Here is a 21075-nt window from a genome sequence, read left to right as displayed (position 1 = left end):
TTTTTGACCGCAAAATGACATTTTTTTTAATTTTTTTATCTTGTCAATACAAGTAAAATGTATTTTGAATTATTAAAATCGGACGCTCCGTTCTCTTAAAAACTAAGTTACCGTTTTTTGGCACATTTTGCCCCGTATCTTTGGAACGGCTAGACCTCCCTACGCGAAAAACTAATCAGCATGTCTACTTAACAATACGAATCAAATGTTTTTTGAATTATTCAAATCGGTTGATCCGTGTTCCCGAAATCGTCGATGAAAATTTGTATCCGCATACACACATAGTACATCAATTTTTTGTAAGATATGCCAAAATGTTCAGAAACCTTTGAAACATAAAGATATATAAAAAAATTCATTTTCGATTTTTTTGCGATTACTATAACTTGCCCTACGGGAAGTTAATAATTAATTGAACAAAGCTGAATTTATATCTAACTATATATTTGGAGCAAAGAAAGAAAAAATAGGATATCGGTTATCAAACCATGTTCTTTTGAGTTAATTTTGAGCTAATTCTTAATTATAGATATTTATTTTTGTATTATTTTTCTAAAATTTGTCATCTGCCTATTTTTACCTTATAGGGATAATTAATTGTTGAATCTATTTTAAAAATTCAACATCTTGTGAAAAACTACATCAGGTATCATAAACTAAATGAAAAACCCCACAACCAAAAAAAACTACTAACTAAAAATTACTTTTGTTATGAATATTGATATAAGGCCGTTTTTCTTCTGATATCCTACGAATCAAGGTGATGGCTGGTTGTGCATTTTTGCCTTCTACTTTGAATTAGTATTTTCGAAAAATTATATAATTTAGTTGTTTTTCAGATAAAAGTTTTTTTCCGCGGACTTTTAAGTTAATTAATACAAAATTGCGCGGAAATTAATACAATTTTGTTTTATCTCATATTCCGAGCAAACTCAATAGATAAATTGAATTATTATGTTGGCGAGCAGCAATAAATACATTATTATAAATACTTTAATATATCAAAGGTTTTGCTAATAATTTAGGTATGAATTAAAACAAGGAAGGTTTTTAAAATAGTCAAACATTTAAGTTTTTTGTGTTCGAACCATAATTGTAGTCGCAAATCACATTTTTTTTCTCTTCTCGCAAAAATTTTATTGCTGCAGGAATGTATAAAAAGTGCTTTCCTCAAATTCCAGGAAACAAAAACACTTTTCCCTATTTTGATACGTAGCTGATTCTAAAAACAAATTTCAATAGCGCAGACTATTGTATAGATAAAGGGGGATGAACATAGAATTTATGGGGCGCATACAAATTGGTGCACGATCCTAGTATTCAATTCGATTGAATTTGCCTAGATATTTTTTATATTGGGTTTGTATACTCACGAAATAATAGTTTAGAAAACTATTTTAAAATAATGGTTTTTATAAAAAAAATTTTAGTTTGTAGAGAATTCAAACTCGTGATCAATGTGGAGTATAATTATAATGTGGTGCTCTTTATACATATGTATAATATGTAGGTGTTGGTAAAACTAATTAAATTTTTGTTAGAAAATAAGTCGTAAAAATTACGTTTGATTAAGTACATTCCATGAAACATGAAAAGTTAGTGCAAAAAAATAATTTTATTAGGTGGCAAGTAAAATATAGGTACATTTTCATATTTCGAGAGCTTTTCTAAAGTGTATATTGAATATTTTGATTTTCAATATACTTATAATTACCACAATATGCTGGAAGCATGATTAAGCAAAGCTTATCCATTTGATTAAATTTTTAAATTATTTTAAAAGTTACATAAATTTTCTCACAATTTTAACTAGCAATCAGTTTGTTTTTCATAACTGTAATCTATAAATGAATCCATCATCTATGTAAAAAATTAATTTCTAATGAAAGTGTAAATTCAAAATTACATTATTACTTTCCTACATATATTTATATTATGCAACTTTAAATCTTGTAGTTTGTATTCGAGCATAAATTATAATAACCCGGCACGTGAACATGCAAACCCTTAGCTGATAAGGGAATTATGACCCGTGTACTCTATCTTTCAAGATATTATTAACCAAGGGCTTGAAATTTACGATTTCAGTCTCCTTACTAAATTCAGCGACGATTTCGTGAATACACTATAGAAATGTTTACCATATGAATAGCTGTATGTTACGTTACCATATAAACTGTTATATGTTACGTTCAATACACTAATTGTTTACTCGAAACTCAATCTAATAACACTATACGAACCATTTCAAGGATACTAGAATTCTAAGAGACTTCAGGTACGACCATAAAGGTTATTGTTAAAGGATTTGATGTACTTCTGCATAGAGTAATAATGTCTTGTTTTAGTAATAATAATTAATTGGACATGCTTAATAAACTATAAAATAAACATCTTTACTACTAGTTATAAAATAGTTATAAATGTCGGTACACTTATATGTCTTTTTCATATTCGACGGGAGAGAAATTTTGATTCATATATAAATTTATAAATTGATAAATTGATTTCGTATATGCTGGCTATGCCGAGTATTTCTTGATTATGTAGCAACATAATTTCATTGTGAAGTAAAAGTTTCACTTTGTTCTTTCTGTCAGATGTTTTTTGCAAGTTAGCTATTTGCTATATTATGATTAATTAAACAGATATGAAATCAATATTAGATTTAAGATTTTATCAAAAAGATAAAAGTGTAATATATTTTTGATATTTAAAATTTTCACAATTGTAAAATATTACATTGTTATAGATAAGGGGGCAACCATTAATTACGTGAGATTTTTAGGGGAAGGGGAAGTTTGAAAAAAAATCACCAAAAATCACATGGGGGAGGGAGTGGTTTAGTAAGATATCACGTGTAATTATTTTTTACCTGAATTTTTTAAAAAATCTAAACATTTTCAAAAAAATTTTTTTTTCTCGTAACTAAAAATATACGAAATGATTGTTGGGAGAGGGGGAGGTGATTTTGAATATCAACAAGGGGAAGGGAAAGTCCAAAAATCCTTAAAAAATCTATCCCGTGATTAATGGACGCCCCCTAACATTATTTCTATAATTGAAAATATTTATAATTTGTTAGAAAACTATTTTCTGGATTTTTTAATCTAGCTGGATTTCAGTGTAATTATACATATTATATAATTTTGAATACCTATGAAAACTTAACACTTACATAAAACTTTTATATGATTTTATAACATCATACTTGAAGAAACCACGATAGTTTAAAAAATACCTATAAAAGTATCAAAGCACTTTTACAAAATATATTCTTATTAGTTTTCGTATGATAATAATATTCCTACCCTTTACAGTCGTTTTTGTAAATAGCAATATTATTATTAATCAACGTATTAATAATGAATTTTATCAAAAAACATATAAGTGTAATAAATTACATAATTCATAATTTGGGTATTGTAATTTTTCATTAAACTATAAGATTATAATTAACAGTATAACATAACAAATCTGGCCATTATTAAATAATTACCTAAGAACACTTAACTAAATATAATTGTATGATTTTAAACTATAATAATTCTATGCTTTAAAATTATACAAAATTCAAAGCGCAATGTTTTTTACGAATTATTTTAAGTTTTTGTAAATATGGGAAATAATTAAATTCATTATATGAAATTATGTATCTTCAATATTAAGAAAATAGTTCATTAAAATCAAACCTATTAATGTTGAATTTTTCTTTATTTGTGAAGTAATTAAATTCATACTTAAGTCTTTCATCAAGAGTTTGTGTTTCAGCTTAAACCTTCATTCTATAAAATTTTGCCAAGAATTTATGTATCATAATTATTAAGGCAATAGATCGTTCAAATCAAAACTAATTGTGTTAAGTTTTTGTTTATTTGAGAAGTAATTAAATTGATTCTATGAAATTTTACCACGAATTTGTATGTCTTAACCATTAAGGCAATAGTTCATTCAAATCAAAACTAATTGTATCGAGTTTTTGTTTATTCGTGAAGTAATTAAATACATACTAAGGACTTTCGTCAAGAGTTTGTGTTTTAAGCTTAAAGCTCATTTTAAACTTAAGGATTTTTTTTTCAAAATTTAAATCAAAACTAATTATATTGAATGTTTGTTTATATGTAATTAAATTCGTTCGATGAAGTTTTGCCACGAGTTTTTGTATCTTAATTATAAAGGCAATAGTTAAAAATAATCAAAACTCATTGTGTTGAGTTTTTGTTTATTTGTGAAGTAACTTAATCAATTCTATGGATTTTTTCAAGAATTTGTGCGGTTTGTGTAATATCACAATTAAACCATATCAGTGACCATACGTACTGGATTGGCCGGGACAGTCCCGATTATCCGCCTTGCGTCGCGGCTTTTTTTAAAAGCAATATTTGTACCGGTTTTAGGTCTTTTGTCCCGGATTGACCCAGATTTAAAAAAAAATTTTAAATGCCAAATTTTTTTAATATATTTCAACTAGAAAATTTGAACCGAAAAAATGTGCATATAAATTTTTAGCACACCAACACGTGCATGCTTTAAGCTTAAATAGATGGATCATTCAAATCAAAACCAATTATACAAACTGCATTAAATTGCAACGTAGCATTGTATTTAACTTATTAATGCTCTCGAGGTTGCAGATGGGACACAAACTCAATACAATGCGTTACGAAATTACACGTCTCGGCAATTTGCTCTGCGAGCGTCTTCGCGTGCAAATAACTTCGTAACATCCTCCAAAGACATAATACGCAATTTGTACACGCGCTTATTAGTGAAATCAGGCGGGTGTTCAAATGCACCTCGATTTACTATTCTATTTTGGCATAATATAGTTATTTGGGGGTAAAAGCTCAGTGTCTAAAACTGAGCATGCGAAAGCTCCGAGGGTGCTTGACACATAGAGAGGGGCTTCGAAGCCTCTGAAAAAATCAGTCATTGAATATAATATATTGAATCAGCTTCGTTGTTCTATCAAACGTAAATTGATATTCTATCAAATATATTGATATGCCAAACACTTTCAGCATTTTCTACTATGGTTGTTTTCTACTATGGCGAACCGGTTCGCACATGCAATTTTTAATTTTCCGTAGAGTGACTTACAGTAATCGCTAAAAAAACTAAATAAAATTGTATATCATACCTTTACGTTTCAAAGGTACAGAAACCGTTTTGGCATATTTTAGAAAACTAGTGGTGTATGGCATCGTTGAATCATTCAAATCGGATGCTTATTTCTCTCAAAGACTGCCATTTTTGCACATTTAGCTCCGTATATTTAAAACAGCTGAACCTGCTTTTGCTAAAAACTAATAACCACTTCTTCCTATCATTGCAAATTGAATGTTTTTTGAACCATTCAAATCGGATGCTCCGTTCTCTCAAAAACTCGATTTCTATTTTCTGTACACTTTGCTCCGTAACTCCAAGTCAGCTGGACTGACTCTTACCAAAGCTAATCAGCACATCTCTCTATCAATAGGAATAGAATATTTTTTAAACCATTCAAATCGGTTGATTCGTGCGCCCAAAACACGAACATACATACATACACACAAATGCATTTTTTCTAAGGTATGTCAAAATGTTCAGAAACCTTCAAAACGTGAAGATATGCAAAAAATTTCAATTTCGATTTTTGGACGATTACAATAACTTACCCTACGGGAATTTAAAAAGAAAGATTATGTGTGTGTATTTTAGGTCTTGTTTATATATGTCCACATACATTGTGAACACATATAAGTTTTTTTGTGCGATAAGGTCGTCGCCATATAGAATATGAATGATAAATTTTACATATTTATAATAAACTAGATGACCCGACAGACGTTGTCCTGTACTTATGTTTACAATTCAAAAGTTCAATTTTTTTTAATAACCTATACTGATATTTACCAATTAGTTAAAAATTATTATGTTTTTTACACTACTGTCTATACCTAAATGTATATACATCCCCATATAGATCTTAAATGTGCAACTGCTTTAAATAAAATGATGAGTATTTGCTTTTTTGAAAAACATTATAAAACATATTTTTCTTATAATTAGTTCTCTTATCGATATCCGACGTTATTTTGAAAATTAAATTAAACCACTTACACCACTGAGAGGGATGTCATTCCCCCGGGAAACGGTAAAGGAGTCTAAATTATTTTCACTTTTGAACTAAACTTAATTTTAAAATTTCATACAAATTGGAGTACAGTAAAAAAAATTCAATACCTAAAACGCTCCATTGACTTGAGTAAATATTCCGTATCCGATGGCAAAAATTTGAAAATACTAATATGTTTTGTATGTGAAAAGAAAAGTGCTGTTTTAAAGTTTTCCCGGAATTATTCAATTTTTTTTCGCCGTAAGAACCATCCTTGGATATCAACGACCATTTTAAAGAAATAATTGGCCAAATTGGTCCAAGCGTTGTTGAGTTACGGGCTTACCAACACATTTTGCGATTCATTTTTATATATAAGATTATTTAATTTATTGTTATTAATCATTGATCAATTTTATTCCTTGGATGTTTAATTGCGATACGAGGAGTTCCAGCAATTTGCCTTTAGTTTTTCTTTATTTTGAAAAAAGGCAGAAACCGCAAGAACTTTTTTCCAAAGTTTCTGAGCTTTGAGCAGGTGAAAAGTCACATGAGCATCGCTCAACGGTATTTTATTGTGGACATTGATAATCCTGGTCAAATCTGGTAACTCTGGTAATGTTGCTCATTAAAACTGGTCATTACGTCTAAAAATTATTTATTTATCAAATAAGTACTATATGCAGGTACTTGAAACATAAATATGTTTGGGACACGTGTATCTCCACAGCCATCAAAATTTTATAATCGAACTAATATCATATCTATCAGATATCTAATTAAACGCCTGGTATACATTAATTATATATTATATCTTGTGAATTTCAAATACGTAAATTCAAACTGTTTTGCAAAACTTACCAATGAATTTTGTATATTTACCCACCAACTCTTATCCTATGTTTGAGTGGTAGAAAGCTTCGACGTTTCAAGTGTGGTGTCCTGAAGGGATTTAATATATTCAAGGTGCCAAATGGAGCGTCGGAATTTGTTATCAGAAGATTGATTTACCTGCGAACTGTATTCGAATGGAATAAGATAACGTGTCATAGGTTATTTAGAATTTATTATTGGCAGAGGATTTGTGTCCAGAATTTATACCGATATTCAAAAGATATTTAATGCAGGAATAAGATATTTTGTATCTACCACCTTTTCGACTAGGATGAATCGATAATATATGAAAACATGGGAAGTATTCCATAAATTCAATTCCTATTATAATATTTGAATATACCTATTTTAGTTTCAATTGCAAATGAAATTTATAATGTAAATTATTAACTGACCCAATGTTTTTATGGTTGCGCCTAAAATAATGTGAGGTAATAAATTTCTCAACTCCGGCTGCAAAATTCATATAAATCTCGGAATTAGCGAGAGAAAAGGGTTAAATTCAATTTCAAGTATACTTGATATAGATACGATTGTGATTTTGAATTAAAATGTAATCGAATCAAATTTATATATACGGTTTAAAATTTATATTATTATCTGGATAATCCTGTTTTATTGATATTTATATTCATTTACCAGTATTTATAACTAGGTAGAATCATTTAATATTACACATTTATTCAATTTTTAATATAATAAATTTAAACCAAATTAATTATTATATCGATAAAATGAAAATAAAGAAATCGATATCGTACAATTATTATTGGTTATTGTAATTGTAAATTTTATTACTACTGTATACCGTCACGTAATTATGTAATTTATTAAAACTCTCCTTCGATTAACTCAGGTTGTTGGGTTCTAATTTAACCCTTGTAGCTGTGGACTGTATTAAACACTGATTTGTTTGTGTATTATGTATATGTTGCAGTTGTAATTACTATCACTGATTTGTAAGTGAGTTATATGTGAAGAAGATATATTTATATTTACTATACATGTTGTTTCGCGGACTTTACTTTACTTTACCAGGGTAGCAACCATTCCGTGTAAAGCTCAATGCCCTGAAGGTTGTCGCCTTCATAGCCTTCATAGCCAATTTACTTCCCTGAAGGTTGTCACCTTTACAACATTTACTTCCTTTAGTTGTTATTTTGGCGAAGAAATTAAGTAGACACCTACAGTAAACCATTTAATGATTTAGATAATTTATTTATTTATTATTTAAAATTATAGCATCCAATTAATATTTGTAATAGAAGAAAATTGTGATTAATTGTGTGGCACAAATTCCTTAAAACTATATTCTTGTTAAAATTGAATTAGAGTGGCATCTGGTCTACTTATCCAGCTGTGCTCTAATTGAAGTTAATAGGATTCCCTCGATGCATAAGTAAATTGCTGGAAGGTTTTGTATCTATTTCAAAGCTTATGTTATTATATCGGCAAGATAGATTTTCTTCATAATAATTTGACTTATTAGTCAATTTATCATTTTTTCATTATTATAATATATGATTTAATATTCAGTTTTGCGTTTTGAAAAATATTTTTTTCACCATTAACTTGTATATTGGTATGATATTTGGTAAATAATAAAATATAGATAATTTGAATAATAATAATAATGTGGAATAAAACTACTTAATCAAGTAAGATCTTATCAATACAAATCCTAATAGTAATAGTGTAATAAAAATAATATTTATATCACATTATATTATATTGCGAAAAACACAGTCGAGCGCAATATTTTCATTGTGGACTTTATCGTTTTACTTGAAAAGAGAGTTTCTTATGAAATTATTGAACTCTCATAAAAATTCTTTAAAATGTAATGTCACAAAATGTATATAGTCTCAATTTGTATCGATTATATATCTGAACGTAAAAAGCAAATTTCCGTTTGCTTAATTGCCGGAAATTATACAGTCTGCTTGAAATAAATTATTTATGTTGAGTAATATATACATGAATGATTTTATTTTCTGAATATAAATATTACATTGATCTTAACCCGTATTAGTACTTTATTTATTATCTTTATATTTCATTCAATGGATTGTGTTAAGATACTGTATAAAATGTAAAATTAAACTAGTTGTGTATGGCATGGTGTCTTAAGGCAAATTGCAGGAACTTCCCCTACCGTAATGAAATGTTCGAGAAATAATAATTGTTTTCTAATAGATTATTGTAAATACTTTAACATTGTCTAATATTTACCAAAATTATGTAAACTGAATTAAAATGCTAAAACTATCTTTTTAAAGTATATAAGTGAGCTTTAAAACTTTAGCTCGAATTAAAATTGAAATCTGAATTATTTTTGATATACAAAAATAAAATTTTTTTTGATGCAATTGTTTTGTCAACACAAGCAAACAGTTTTTGCAATCATTCAAATCGAATGCTTAGTTCTCTCAAAAACTGCCATTTTTTGTACATTTAGCTCTGTATCTTTGAAATGTCTAGACCTGTCTTTGCTAAAAAGTAATCAACACTTCTCCCAATCATTACAAATGATTCGATATAGAATGAAAATTATTTATTTTTTGTTTCAAGCCAATTGAACATTTTAACATTTTTATAAAACATTGAACTCAAACTTACTGTAATCGGCGATTGAATTTAATTATTTGAAATTTAATTAACATGTGCACAATTTAAATAATTACCATAACATTACAAAAATCAATTTATAACAAACGTCTCAAATTCAAATCGTTTTTATCATATTACTAATACTAGTTCCAACTGAGTTTATAATTTATTTGTTGTGATGTAGTTGTTTTTGTTTTCATAGTATAATTACTTAAAGTCGAAAACCTTTGTCAAAAATGATTCCATGAAATTTCTATTTGGAATTGGGTGAATAATGTTGTTATTATCTTGTGAAAATCCTTTTAAAAATAAGATTAAGACAATGGATCTGTTAGCACCCTAGTTGTCCCAGATTACAAATTTTTGAAAGACGCCAAAAAACACATTTTACAATAATGAATTATCTAGTAGTTTTACTAATAACCGTCAGATAGTTGTTTGTTTGATATGTATTTCTTGTTGTGGTATAACTTGTTCGGTTTTTATAATATAATTGCTTGAAGTTAATTCAGACCTTTGCGCCCCATCCTACCATACTTCTAATTTTTTATATTAGATAATGAAGTTTATTTTTTTAAGGACTTATTGTATTGTATGTTATAGATAAAAAATGTTGCAAAAAGAGCCATGATATATTTACCTCCATAGATAGTCGTTCACTCGTCTCATTAGGTGTGAATTTATTTATTTGAAATTTAATTTAGATGTGTACAATCAGAATAGTCCTCATAATATTATTAAATCAATTTATAGCAAACGTCTCAAATTCAAATAATTTTTATCGTATTACTAATACGAGTTTTGACTGAAAATGAGTTTATAATTTATTTGCTGTGAATTTCACAATACAATTACTTCAATCCGAAATGGGTCTTTGTGCCCTGCCCTACCCCACTTCTAAATTTTCATGTTAGCTAATGATGTGTATTTCATGGCATTTGTTAAGGTCTTATTGTATTCTACGTTATGAGTAAAAAATGGGGCAAAAATGCCATGATATATTTACCACCGTAGATAGTAGTCGTTCACGTCGCCTCATTAGGTTAGCTATGACACCTCGGAATCTATTTATCATTCAACCTCTTTTCAGAAACATCCGTTAAGCTCAGACGCTTTTTGCTCTTGCAATAGATTTTTTAAGCTTGGGTATATATAGACCTATCATTAAACTAAATTTATTTGAAAACCCTAATGCAGTTAGGGTTTCTACATTATGGGAAGGGCGGAGCATGAAGATCCAATTTGACTTTGAGCAAATATTTTGTTAAAATCAATCCGATTATATCACAATTGCAAACACATATCAAACAAAAAACTATCTGACTATGTTCAATAAAACTCCTAGCTGTTTCATCCTCGTAGAAATGTGATATTTTGCTATTTTTTCAAAAATTTGTTATCCGGTCATTTTACCCCGCAGACTTGGTAAGGGTAGAAACAGATATAATGTCTTATTTTTAGGTTTAAATAGATTTTACTATATGATAACTATATTATTCAACAAATGCAAAATATAAACTTCATGGGATCATTTTTGATAAAGACAACTTATTGTATACAAACTCCATCTTGTATTTAGTCAGAAATATTCATCAGCAGATTTGAAATAACTATTTATTATTTATTTATTATTTATCTCTTGTGGAATTTCTTTTTTTACTTAATTTACTTTCTTATAATTTTTATTGTTTACACCAGAGGTAAAGGTTCAATTGGTCTTGTTTACCACATCTACGTGTAAGCTTTTATAGAGGTTATATGAAAAAAATTTTAACCTAACTCAAAATTACCTATATATCCTATAAAACGTTCAAATGCTTCAAGTATACTGAGCAATTATATTAAGATCTCGTAAACTCATATAAAAAATAACAACGAAAGCAAAAATTTTTGTCGTGGATTTTTATCTTTTTTGTTTTCTTCAACTGATTTACATTGTTATTTACTATTTAGTATTGTTTACATCTTTGTTAGTGTAAAGGTAAAGTTGGTCCCTTTTACCCCCATGTAAGCAATTATACAGGTTATATTTAGACATTTGTTGAATCTAACTGAAAATTAACAATACATGTTATAAGACAATTTAATAATGTATAGTTAAAAATTATATTATTATCTCAAAAACTAAATAATTGTCGTCAAAACCTTATTAAAAAGTTATACTTTATCTGCATTGCAGAAGTATTTTCTTCATAAACTTTTATCATATTATAATTGTGATGAATACTCAGCAATTTCCTAATTTGTCGCAAATTTATTTCTATTCTTAGTAAAATTATCATACTGTAATACTATTTTTTAAATTGATGTATACTTGTAATATGATGGAATATTTCCAAAATATAATATGGGTTTATACTTTTATCTGAACTTAAGAACATATTTGAATGCTTTTTAGCAAAGATGCTTTGGCTCTTTGGCTTTTTAGGAAAGATTCTTAGTATTGAAGAAACTTTCTCACTAAAAGGATACTTCAGTGCTATTTTTTAATTCTTTTAAATATTCCTGATAAAGTGTAATATTTCTAGAAATACTTTTAAATCTCAACAAAACAATATATTGTTGAGATCTATATGCATACAAATATACTAACAACGAAAGAAAATACTTTGGTTATAGATTTTCGAATATGTTGCTTGATTTGAGGATGATTACACATCTTTTTTCTGCTTTCATATATTGTTCTTACGAATTTTTGACATTACTTGTTATTAAGATATTAGCGATGCATCTTTTTACCCGCCGACTTTTAAACCCCGCCTTACCCTTACAATATTTCAATTATTTTAATATACTTATTTGTTTCGTGATTTTGTTGCATTTATTTATGTAATACAGACAATGCAGAAAAAATATAAATATTTCTTTCACAACTTTCACAGTATCGTTCTTCTATATATTAATATTATTTATCAAATTTTGCAGTTTATAAATGTTATTATTATCATTTACGGCTTTTGACAATAACTGCAAATTTTTATTAGCAATTTTCTTTATGCATAAAATGGCAGTTCGTTTATAGCTTTCGGTGTTAGTTTATGGCTTTTGAGTCAGAAATTGAATCATATAGTGATGGAATTAGTTTTGAAAATATATATGTGACATTAAACTTATTATTGTTTTATTATAGAATATAACTCAGTTGCGAACATAAAATTTACACTTCACAATATTGAAAAATGGCAAAGTTTATATACTGAAATAAAAACGTTGATTATAAAATCGTTAAAATCTGAATTCTGAAAATTTAATTTGATTATTTATACACACATATATATATATATATATATATATATATATATATAATTTTGAATAAATAAATTAGTAGATAAATATATAAATAAATTTGATGCGTGAAAATGAAATATCAGGTATACTATCTTGTATTAGTTTTATGTATAATTTCATTTTGCATTTTGATTCAAAAACTCAATATTTGTTATTCATCAAAATTAATCAAATTAATTGCGATTCCTATAAATGATTTAACAGCGTTTTTGTGAAAAATATTTCTTAATATGGACATTTTCGAATTTCCTTGCTCCCAAGAGCTCGAATGGATCCAAATTGATAAAAAAAATTCTCTGAAAGTTTTAGCTCTTAATATTGTCTTTTAGATAGAGCGCAATTTAATCAAAGTTTTGTATGAAAATAGCATGAAAAAAATTTCAAAAATTTTTAGAGCGTAGAATTTTCAATAAAAAATTACACAAATTTTCACTTTTAATTCATTTGTCGCTAAGTTATACCTTAAAAAAAGATGTTTTTTAATTTTCAAAATTTTTTTATGCTATTTTCATACGAAGTTTGATTGAATTGCGCACTATCTAAATCTTAATATTAAGAGCTTATAATTTCAGAGAATTGTTTTTTATCAATTTGGAACCATTTGAGTCCTTGGGAGTAAGGAAATTCGACAATGTCCATATGAAGGACCCCCCTCATATATATATATATATATATATATATATTATATATGTTTCCATATTTTTTGTTTGAAATGCGGTGGGAGGTAATTAATCAAAATAACTTGAACATAGTTTTTTCAATCAGTCACTAAATAATAATTACATATTTTATCAAGAATACTATCTAAAATTATAATAAGAATCAGTTGTCTTAAATGAATCAAATTTTCAACCGTCATTACTTTAACCAGAGTATAAAACTATATGTCTGAACTTTAGATCTTCATCAGTTTTAATGATTGTTTACAATTATTCACAATAGTTCAGAAAACGTGTCTATTTCAAGTGTATTTTCAAGGTTTTGATGAATATTGAGGATAAGAATAATTTCCATTACAAGAAACCTGAATTTCAAAAAAAATTCTTCTAGAAAACTTTAGTATTCTAGAAAATTTTAAGTTGGACTCTAGCTTTTAGAAAATTTTATTTTAAAAATACATTACAGTACCAGATTTATAATGGTCATACTTCTAGATAATTCTAGTGCTCCAGAAAATTTTAAGTTAGACTCTAGCTTTTAGAAAATTCTATTTTGAAAATACAATACTGTCCCAGATATTCAATGGTCATACCATCATCTTGTGAAATATATTTCATATATAAAAGAAATAAAAGTAATTAAGAGGTTCTATGTACAGTTCGTCTACCAACCACAAGCCCACTAAAAGTCTAATGATTTCTATAATATGATCATTTACGTTCCTTGGCACTAAATAAAAATATTCTCTCTATGTAAATGATTCTTTCCTGTTATCATATCCGGAATTAATTTGTATTCTCGTCGTGACACCATCGTCTCTGGCGCAAGTTCAAAGCTTCCATAATTACTATGGGCGGTTAACTTTTTGCAGTCACAAATTCCTAACAACAGGGCAAAAATTATATTAACTTTTTGAGTGAAGCAGCGTTTAATGACGCTGAATTTATTGCTCGTTAAAGCATCCAATTTATTATCATCGCATGCACTTAAGTTATTTTTGACAGCTTATCATAAATTTCAATAAAAATGATGACTCATTCTAGGCGGAATCTTAAGATTTTATGCTGGCGAAACAAAAGATTTTAATTACCAATTAGGGGTGAATATACAAAAGATTTCTTTGATATTAATTGAATTAATTTTTGATAATGCGTGATTATCTGAAGATAAAAATAATAATACAGAGTTTTTATGTAACATGTTGAATTAAATTAAATATTTGTGATTTAACTTTTATAGGTAAACACTGTAAATTATACTTTATCTGCATTACATTGCAGAAGAATTTTCTATATTCAATTTACCATGATTATATATAGCATTTTTTTATTTGTAGCAAATTTATTTTCTTTCTTATTGTTAGTAAAATTATCATACTATAGCACCATTTTTTTAATTTCCGAATAATTGTTAAATGCTAAAGTATTTTCAAAATAGAACAAAGGTACATACTTTTATCTAAACTTCAGAACATTTGCCAAGATGTTTTGGCTCTTAATTTGGAGTTAAGGTAACTTGCTCAGTGAAATGACACTTTAGGGCTATTTTTTAATTTTCTTAAGAATTCCTAATATAGTGTAATATTTCTAGAAATACTTTCAAAACTCAATAAAACAAGATATTTTTGAGATCTTTATATATACAATTAATAATATTTATCAAAAGTAATCGAACAAACTTTATTTTGACTCTGAATGTGACGTTAAAATGACTCTATTGAATGCGGTATGTTAATGTAAGGCGTAATATAAACTTGTTCGAACAAACATACATCATTTTCATCCCTTTGGACCCTTTCTCAAAAGCAGTATAGTTCAGTTGTATCCAATCTCTCTTATTGTTTTCTGTGCTAAAAATTGTGCTATTGTTAAATTTTTTGAAAAATTCCTAATATAGTGTATAGTGTAATATTTTTGGAAATATTTTTAAAATATAGCAAAATATTATATTTATATTTAAAGGATACATTGCTCTTCAAAGAATATGTGGCGATATCAAGCAGGCTGGTTTTGATTTATAAAAAACAATGGGACATGTCATGATATTTTTTTGATATCGAAATATTTTTACAGTTAATAAATTTATATTTTTTTATTATGTTGGGAGTTTCTAATTTTATATATAGTCATAATCATTACTACTCCCACATTGGTGACTCACGACGATGGAGATGAAGATAAAGGAGTTTTATTTTTCGAAGATTTAAGAAAAATTGATTTTGACGCAGCACCATAATCACTGGTCTTCAGTGACGACCTATAAGGTATGTCCAGTCCAATCCATCATAGTTAACGCACTTACTATCTGGATCAGACCTCCGAGGTTACTCATTTGGTATACCCAGACCTCAGTGTTTATTGCTGACAGAAAAAATAATTTGGAGCCTGAACTTTTCATTGAAATGCAATTCAACCTCTCTTTCTCTGTTAACTCAACAAATCGTCTTATAATGCTACCTCCCATTATTGGTGACAACGACGGATCAAAACAAAATTTGACATAATTTATTGGATTCCACAATTCTGGACTCTTATGTCAAAGAAACCAATGATCCTGATTTGGATAAAGAGCCAACTTCTTTCTCTGATCGGAACTCATCAGATACGAATGCAACGCTTGCAGAAATGGAAACTGTACCCATAAATTATGCATTCTAAACATTAAGTTATTCTGATATAACTAATACCCATTAGATCGAGAACATTATGCAGAATATGGAGTTGATGGCAGGTCAAATCACCACATACGGTGGATCTGCTGACGAAACATGGAAATTTGTAATTGACCAGTATTACAACACTGGTCTGCTATAATCTGCTTTCCCACCACATTTTTATAACGTGTTTTCCTGTATTTTTTTTTAAACTGTGAGATCAACACTGGGCAGGGAGTGTGTGGCGATATCAAGCAGGCTGGTTTTGATTTATAAAAAACAATGGGACATGTCATGATATTTTTTTGATATCAAATATTTTTACAGTTAATAAATTTATATTTTTTTATTATGTTGGGAGTTTCTAATTTTATATATAGTCATAATCATTACTACTCCCACAAATATTTGTTTGGTTTTTAACAAATGCACTTGGAATCGTAGAGGAAACTTGTTCGAACAAACATACATTATCTTTATTCTTTTTATTTGGACTCTATCTCAAAAGCAGTATAGTTTAGCTGTATCCAATCTCTCTTACTGTTTTCTGTGCTAAAAAATGTGCTATTTTTTATTTTTTTTGAATAAATTTTAATATAGTGTAGTGCAATATTCTTGGAAATATTTTCAAAATATGACAAAATATTATGCTTATATTTCAAGGATACATTGCTCTTCAAAGAATATTTTATTGCTTTATAACAAATGCACTTGGAATCTAATTTAGAGAACAATCTCTATCTCTCAATGATCGAATATGCCATATTTGATAAATATTTGATATATCAGGAAATTTTAAACTATATTAAATTATAAGATCAAATACGTGCTTGGATTTAAAAGTATTTTCTATCATTTTATTGCTTCGAATACCTAGGAAATAAAATTGATGCCATTGTATTCACGTATAAAACTTTTACAACAATTGCAAACGCATCTCTTTGATATCACGATCTTCAAAATTGCATATATTTCTCGAAGAAACGTTATATAAGGAACGGTTATATTCATTTTGTTACACAGGTTGCTCATGTTACTGGTGATATCCTATGCACGTTCTATTTCTGATGTTCTATATCTTTATCCATTCGAAAAGGATTCCAAAGCGTTTTCTCCTGTGAATAAAATCGACTAAATCGACAACAAATCAATGTGTTCACAATATAATATTTTATAGATTTTCGAATGCGATATGTTGCACTTCCGCAAATGCAAATGTGGAATAGTTTGACATTTGTCAAACCACTCCAATGAATTCTATACAAATTTGGGATTCCATTTGGTATTTGCATACGCAGAGTTTTAATGGCATTTCGTTGCACCGTGCAAAGATGATTTGTATGAATAAATGTATGAATTTATATCGGATAATAAAATGAAATAGTTTTCTATGATATTATTGCATTAGTTTGTACAGTTTCAGATTGCTTCATAGTTTGTAAACTTACGAAGATTAACTAACATTATATATACCTGCGCAAAATTAGTAACAACTTGTGTTCATAATATAATATTACTGCTATAATATTTAACTTACTGTACATCTTTAATTAATTTCTGAATATGCACTGAAATTTATGTTTTCTCGATGTTTCAAGCCATTCTGAATCGAATGAGACCGAATTTGGAAAAAATATGTGTGTGTGAACATACACACATACACGGCTCGGTAGATTTTTTACTGTAAAACGACGTTTTCTCAAAACCGGCTGGACCGATTACAAAAATTTAATAGCCATTCGATGTATCTCGATGAGGATTATCGTTTGTCAGTTTTGCGCTGCGATCGGCCGAATCATTTCTTTGTAATTTTAAAAAAAGTGCTACTTTTCGTCTATATTTAGGCTCATACTACCGAATCGATTTTAAAAAATCAAAAACTGTTCGAAAAATATTAGTTGGGAATGATATTGATTAGTTTAAGGTGAAAATCTACCGAGCCATTTTCTTGTAATTAACTGTTGAAAAAAAATTAAGCCAATTTTCATGGAACTTTTTTGGCGATATATATCATGGTCTAATAGAGCTTACTGAAATATTACGGTCTTACGACATGTAGTTTTAAAAATTCATCAAAGTTTGAGTAAATGAATGGTTTAATTGACGTTTGTTAAAATTAAAATTAGACTATTTGCTTGGTCTTAATGAAATTAGAGTACTTGGTCTTGATGAACACAATAAATCATTAAAGTGAAACTGGTTCAATTATAAAAATTATTGATTTTTCAAAATTTGCTTTTAGAAAATACTCCGAGTTAACGTATTCGTTCATTTTCAATTATGTGTAATAAACCCACTCGGAATACTTTCAATCACTCATAAATTAATTTATTTTTTATTGATTAAGTCGATTATTTACACATATCGAAAAGTTCATGTAACTTGCCTCAAGGCAAAACACCAATAACAACTAGTTATTTATACATTTTTATAATATATATGTACAAATATATCATAAAGTTTCAGAATTTCAGAGATCTTTTTCATGGTGTGCGAGCATCCGATTAATTGGTTACGTTGATTTCCAGGAATGACACTTAATTAAATTATTCTGCGTTTCTGCTAATTTTAGATATTTTACGTCACATATAGATATTATATAATTATTAATTGAAAAAATAATAAGCAGCTCCAAATAAAATCTAGAATATTATTTATATACTTTTTTAACAAACTCAGCTTCTTGTAGAAAGATTAGTATATATTTTTTTGGTTAGACTGATTTATAAAGCCGATTAGTGCTACTTTAATTTCAACCATGGATGGAATAGTTTCACAGCATCTTGTGAATCTAATTTTTTTGATGATACTTTAATATTTTCAACGGAAAGAAATAGTAATAACTACTCACGTCTAATTAGTAGATTCACTACTAACTCACTAATTTTACCTTTGAAATTTTAGAATAATATCGATCTCATTTATCCTTAGCTTCTTTAAAGTTCTCTGTTTTCCTGTTTGTGTCTGGTAGAAAAAAAAACTATTATTTATATTTCAAAGACTTTGCTAATTAGACAAGCAAGTACATTACAGAACGAGCTTTAACGTTAATTGTAATTGTATTTCTCTCGTTTTTCTGAAGCTGAATTGAATGGCTAGAAGTTCGAATTACCGAGCTTTGAGGAAGAGTTAATTGACGTAACCAGATAACACAAAACATCTCGCGTTTCTTAAATTGCTTACAGGCAGTATGTGCACTTTATGTACCTACTTGAAACACTTGGAAGAAAGTTAGAAAATTGTTTAATATTAACAATTTTTGTTTTGTATTTGATTTTTGTATCATGTTTATTGATTTATACTTTTTTATTTTTCATAACAAACTATACAATAAGTACATTCAGCTACAATTATAGACATGATACAAAAGTCATTATATAAATAATATAGAAATATTATAAATATCGTCAAATACAATTGCAAAATAACAAGACATTTCAATATTAGAAATTTGTTCATATATAATTATATAAAAGATAAACATGATATATGTGTATATGTATATACTTTTCCAAAATAGAGTTGGTAGGGGTCAAATTAGATTTGAGCAAATCTATTATGAAAACCAAACCAATTACACCACAAAAAAAACACATATTAACCAAGCAATTCTCAGACTATGTTTAGTAAACTAGCAACTGATTTATCATTGTGGAAATGTGTTTTTTACCATTTTTTAAAAAAAATGTCACCTTAATACTTTTTGCACCATGGGCGAAGTAAAATGGTACGCCCAGGGGGCAAACAGTCCAATGTCTTAATTTTATTTTTGAAGGGATTTTTTTTAAATTATATCTGCGTTATTTAATACATCTTTAATATTATTTGATACATCATATTCATACATCTTTTTTCCTCTACTTTCTAATATTGTTGTTAAAAAATATTTCACTTTACTTGTTTTCGAGATATTGATGGTGGTATGTTTTACCCACGAATCTTTATGCCCTGCTCTACCCTTTTATAAGGACAAATACAAAGTATTAATATATCGCTTTATTTTGCCCTATTTTATTAATTCTCATTTCTCGTTAATATTTGTTTAATCCTTATTTCATATCTATCAACTATTTGTAATTTTATCGATTACTATATTTTACAAATTATAATTAACTTCAAATAAATACTATTATATTTATATCCCTGTTTTTGATGTAAAATAAAGGGTTTAATCAAATATGAATAATTAAAATCAACCATCCTATTATTCATTGACCATGTGGATTCACAATGTTGTTCTGAATCGCAAACAAGAAATAGAAGCAAAATACTCATCTGACCAACAGCAACATATGGCGAACCTGTAAATGACCTAGTTAGTTACTTGCAAACAGTAATTCATTATTGATTACATAATGCGATTTGAATTGCTTTGATCAAAATATTTGGAAAAAATAAATGAAATGGAATCCTGATTTTTAAATATTAAATTAAATTTTAAACATATTTATGCTCACTAAATTCGGACTGCAATAATCAACTTTGTGAAGACCAACTTGTAGTTAAATTTGTTAATTGTATTATTATATTTTTGCATGTGTATTAAGTAATAATTGATTTCTTTTCCTTATATTTTAGTTCATTGAAGCTTGTGCACATATTTTCGGTAAACCCTCATCTGGGACCTCTGCAAGTGTCGCTGTCTCGGATGGTGATGGATATCATGAAGTTCTTTTTCTTGTACGTGCTCGTGCTGTTCGCCTTCAGTAGTGGTCTCAATCAATTGCTATGGTAAGTTATTTTATTTAGTTTTCATTATGTTGTTGTGGTCGTTATGTTGTGGAATATTTATCTTTAGTCATTCACGCGATAATATTTCATTTTTGATTGTAAGGTCATCGAATATATTAATTTAGTGTTTTCCAACCTGGTT

The 21075-nt window shown here is 27.8% G+C and overlaps 1 protein-coding gene across 1 annotated transcript in view; it reads left to right on the top strand.

The window, feature by feature from the left end:
* The window catches only part of LOC113371012 (transient receptor potential-gamma protein), a 228335-nt gene that overhangs the window by 113586 nt on the left and 93674 nt on the right, over positions 1-21075 (top strand). Inside the window, exon 11 of the mRNA XM_026611666.1 lies at positions 20781-20933. Within this exon, the coding sequence (XP_026467451.1) occupies positions 20781-20933 (153 nt within the window). The remainder of the gene's footprint in view (positions 1-20780; positions 20934-21075) is intronic.

The sequence above is a fragment of the Ctenocephalides felis genome, unplaced genomic scaffold, assembly GCF_003426905.1.
Source record: "Ctenocephalides felis isolate EL2017-DRISC unplaced genomic scaffold, ASM342690v1 CF-g0.4_SCAFFOLD_01492, whole genome shotgun sequence".
NCBI classification, from domain to species: domain Eukaryota; kingdom Metazoa; phylum Arthropoda; class Insecta; order Siphonaptera; family Pulicidae; genus Ctenocephalides; species Ctenocephalides felis.
Note: the sequence above shows the minus strand (reverse complement) of the source record. Positions and strands in the feature narration are given on the sequence as shown.